The 4,476-nt window shown below is 47.8% G+C and overlaps 1 protein-coding gene across 1 annotated transcript in view; it reads left to right on the top strand.

Moving 5' to 3' along the window:
* The first annotated feature begins 813 nt into the window (after positions 1 to 813).
* The window catches only part of LOC106533441 (fibroblast growth factor 12), a 13,030-nt gene continuing 9,367 nt past the window's right edge, over positions 814 to 4,476 (top strand). Inside the window, exon 1 of the mRNA XM_014029729.1 lies at positions 814 to 1,027. Coding sequence (XP_013885183.1) covers positions 829 to 1,027 — 199 coding nt within the window. The 5' untranslated portion in view covers positions 814 to 828. The remainder of the gene's footprint in view (positions 1,028 to 4,476) is intronic.

Here is a 4,476-nt window from a genome sequence, read left to right as displayed (position 1 = left end):
GAGTGCTGATGGCTGCTTCTCTTTTCCCTCGCCTCTCTCACATCCAGCAGCTCTCAGCCTGTGAGGAGGAGGAGGAGGAGGAGGAGGAAGAGGAAAACAGTGGAGTAAAGCAGAGCAGAAAGGATCATCTCAGCTGGATTCTCCTGCAGACTCAAAGGGAAAGTCTTCAGGATGTCTCTGGAAACCGTTGACAGTCTGATGGAGTTGGACGGTTGAAGACGGACTGAGACTCTTCGTCCTGTCTTCAGAGGGACAGGATCTGTTGATCTGGTTCTGGTTGCACTGCTGCATGGAGCAGCTCCTCCAGCTTTTCTCAGAGCTGCTAAATGAGCCACAGAGCTTCCAGCTGATCTGTCTCTGTCCTAAATACAGGTGGGTTTTTACCTGTTTCTTCTCAGAAGTTCTGTTCCTGCTGGAGAAGCGGTCAGAAGATGTGGACCTGTGAAGAATGTCCCCACAGGAGATGGTCTTTAACACCAGACTCTGTGAAGGTTGGTCAGGACTCAGCGTTCTTTCTTTCTCAACACTTCCTTCACTAAATATCATTAGTTTGGGCTTGTTGGTCCATGGACTGAGACTGGACCAGGTCTGAACCTTCAAGATGTGATGTCTGCACCTGACCATACCTGTGGAGAAACTAGTCTGCTGCATTTAAACTGATCCAGGTGTATAGGACCTTTTTCTAGTCATGGATCAGCGATAAGCTCCGCCTCCATCCAACAGTCCCTCAGTGGATGGACTCCGCCCCTTTCTGGCTGACATGTTGCCCATTCTGGGCTGAAACACCGTCAGACCCGAGGCTCAGAGCCGGTCTCGTTCCTCGGGGAGATGGCTGCGGCCATCGCCAGCTCCTTGATCCGACAGAAACGCCAAGCCCGCGAGTCCAACAACGAGAAGGTCGCCACCAGCAAGAAGCGCAGCAGTCCCAGCAGAGAGTCCAGGTCTCTGTGTGACCGACGCATCTTCAGTGTCTTCAGCAAGGTCCGCTTCTGCAGCGGCAAGAAGAGGCCGGTGCGCCGGAAACCAGGTGGGCCCTAGTTTGGCTTAGACTGGTACCAGGTGCACAGAGTCAGGTCTCTGTGGTCCCTGGTGGTCCCTGGTGTTCTCTGTTGTCCCTGGTGGTCCGTGGTGGTCTTTGGTGGTCTCTGTGGTCCCTATGGTCCCTGGCGGTCTTTGATTAGGCTTGTACCAGAAGCACAGATTCAGGTCTTTGTGTTCCCTGGTGGTCTCTGTGGTCCCTGGTGGTCTCTGGGGTCCCTGGTGGTCTCTGTGGTACCTGGTGGACCCTGGTGGTCCTTGGTGGTCTCTGTGGGCCCTGGTGGTCCCTGGTGGTCTCTAGTACCTGGTGGTCCTTGGTGGTCTCTGTGGTACCTGGTAGTCTGCAGGTAAATGTTGTTTAGACTGGAAGAACAAGTTCAATCAAACTTCTGTTTGATCTGTTTTTACTCTTCAACCTGTCAGATTTATCAGGTGGATGGAAAAGTTCTGACAAGTTGAATCTCTGAAGGCTCAAACAGCTGGTCCTGGTTGGGTTCTGGTTGGGTCCTGGTTGGGTCCTGATTGGGTTCTGGTTGGGTCCTGGTTGGGTCCTGGTTGGGTTCTGGTTGGGTCCTGGTTGGGTCCTGGTTGGGTTCTGGTTGAAGAGCACTGGTTTCCTCCAAACCGGCCTCAGAGACTCTGGAGTTAATCTGACAGCCAAACAGAACCAGAACTCACTTCCTGTTTGAAGAGAAACTCTGAGCTCTGGTCCAATGGAAGTCAGCGATTGTCTGGGTGTGTGACCTCTGACCTCTGACCTCTGACAGTCCTACAGCGGACACACACTGGGTGGAGGAAGAAACAGCTCTGTAAACAGCTGATCCAGAGTGGTCTCTAATTAAAGTCTGTCCACCTCAGCTGCTGTCTGATGACTTTGTTCCTGTAATAATCAATAAGTGTCTCAGAGTGATATGGGGGCGGGGCACTGCTCTGATCACCACTCAGTTCTGTTGTGCAAAGTTGAATTAAAAAATAAGAGTCTGGACTAAATATTATTATGATGTCAGCTGTTCCAGTGGCTCTCCATCACTGGTTTAAAACAACCGAACTAATTTAACTTCAGCTCATTCGTTCATTTATTAATGCATGAGCAACTAAAACACAGGCAGCAGTTGTTTCTACCGATCCTTACATAATTTCCAGCCATGGGTTAAATATTTGATGAGGCAGGAAAAGAAAAGGCAGCTAGTGATTCCAGTTTTACATTAAGAAACATAAAAACCTTTTAACGTCCTGCTGCAGATAAAACCTGACCCAGAGCTGAAAGAATCCTCCTCGCCCCGAAAGAGAAGCAACGTGACCAGGTTTCTGACTAATTTACACATTTCTGAGTGAGCGCACTTCATTCTGTTCCCAGACCAGAGACTTCCTGATTACACCCCCAAACACTTCCTGTTTACAGAACAGCGATTTCCTGTTTACAGACCAGCGATTTCCTGTTTACAGACCAGCGATTTCCTGTTTACACCCCAAAGACTTCCTGTTTACAGAACAGCGATTTCCTGTTTACAGACAAGCGATTTCCTGTTTACAGACCAGTGATTTCCTGTTTACACCCCAAAGACTTCCTGTTTACACTCCAAACACTTCCTGTTTAGAGACCAGCGATTTCCTGTTTATAGACAAGCAATTTCCTGTTTACAGACCAGCGACTTCCTGTTTACAGACCAGAGATTTTCTGTTTACAGACCAGAGACTTCCTGATTACACCCCAAACACTTCCTGTTTAGAGACCATCGATTTTCTGTTTACAGACCAGCGATTTCCTGTTTACAGACCAGTGATTTCCTGTTTACACCCCAAACACTTCCTGTTTACAGAACAGCGATTTCCTGTTTACAGACCAGCGATTTCCTGTTTACACCCCAAAGGCTTCCTGTTTACACCCCAAACACTTCCTGTTTACAAACCAGCGATTTCCTATTTACAGACCATCGATTTCCTGTTTACACCCCAAAAGACTTCCTGTTTACACCCCAAACACTTCCTGTTTGCAGACCAGAGGCTTCCTGTTTACAGACCAGAGACTTCCTGTTTACAGACCAGAGACTTCCTGTTTACAGACAGAAACTTCTGTTTACACCCCAAAGACTTCCTGTTTACACCCCAAACACTTCCTGTTTGCAGACCAGAGGCTTCCTGTTTACAGACCAAAAACTTCCTGTTTTCAGCCCAAAGACTTCCTGTTTTCAGCCCTAAGACTTCCTGTTTACAGAACAAAGACTTCCTGTTCCCAGACCAGAGACTTCCTGTTTACACCCCAAAGACTTCCTGCTTACAGACCAGAGGCTTCCTGTTTACAGACCAAAGACTTCCTATTTACAGACCGGAAACTTCCTGTTTCCAGACCAGAGACTTCCTGTTTACAGAACAAAGACTTCCTGTTCCCAGACCAGAGACTTCCTGTTTACAGACCTGAGACTTCCTGTTTACAGACCAGAGACTTCCTGTTTACAGACCGGAGACTTCCTGTTTACACCCCAAAGACTTCCTGTTCCCAGACCAGAGACTTCCTGTTTACAGACCAGAGACTTCCTGTTTACAGCCCAAAGACTCCCTGTTTACAGAACAAAGACTTCCTGTTCCCAGACCAGAGACTTCCTGTTTACACCCCAAAGACTTCCTGTTTACAGACCAAAGACTTCCTGTTTACAGACCAAAGACTTCCTGTGTACAGACCAGAGACTTCCTGTTTACAGACAAAAGACTTCCTGTTTACAGACCGGAGACTTCCTGTTTACAGACCGGAGACTTCCTGTTTACACCCCAAAGACTTCCTGTTTACAGACCAGAGACTTTCTGTTTACAGACCAAAGACTTCCTGTTTACAGACCAAAGACTTCCTGTGTACAGACCAGAGACTTCCTGTTTACAGACCGGAGACTTCCTGTTTACAGACCGGAGACTTCCTGTTTACAGACCAGAGACTTCCTGTTTACACCCCAAAGACTTCCTGTTTACAGACCAGTGACTTTCTGTTTACAGACCAAAGACTTCCTGTTTACAGACCAAAGACTTCCTGTTTTCAGCCCTAAGACTTCCTGTTTACAGACCGGAGACTTCCTGTTTACAGACCGGAGACTTTCTGTTTACGGACCAGAGACTTTCTGTTTACAGACCTGAGACTTCCTGTTTACAGACCGGAGACTTCCTGTTTACACCCCCAAAGACTTCCTGTTTACAGACCAGAGACTTTCTGTTTACAGACCAAGGACTTCCTGTTTACATCCCAAAGACTTCCTGTTTACAGAACAGAGACTTCCTGTTCCCAGACCAGAGACTTCCTGTTTACAGACCGGAGACTTCCTGTTTACATCCCAAAGACTTCCTGTTTACCGAACAAAGACTTCCTGTTCCCAGACCAGAGACTTCCTGTTTACAGACCAGAGACTTCCTGTTTACAGACCAGAGACTTCCTGTTTACAGACCAGAGACTTC

The sequence above is a fragment of the Austrofundulus limnaeus genome, unplaced genomic scaffold (genome assembly GCF_001266775.1).
Source record: "Austrofundulus limnaeus strain Quisiro unplaced genomic scaffold, Austrofundulus_limnaeus-1.0 Scaffold946, whole genome shotgun sequence".
Classification (NCBI taxonomy): domain Eukaryota; kingdom Metazoa; phylum Chordata; class Actinopteri; order Cyprinodontiformes; family Rivulidae; genus Austrofundulus; species Austrofundulus limnaeus.
Note: the sequence above shows the minus strand (reverse complement) of the source record. Positions and strands in the feature narration are given on the sequence as shown.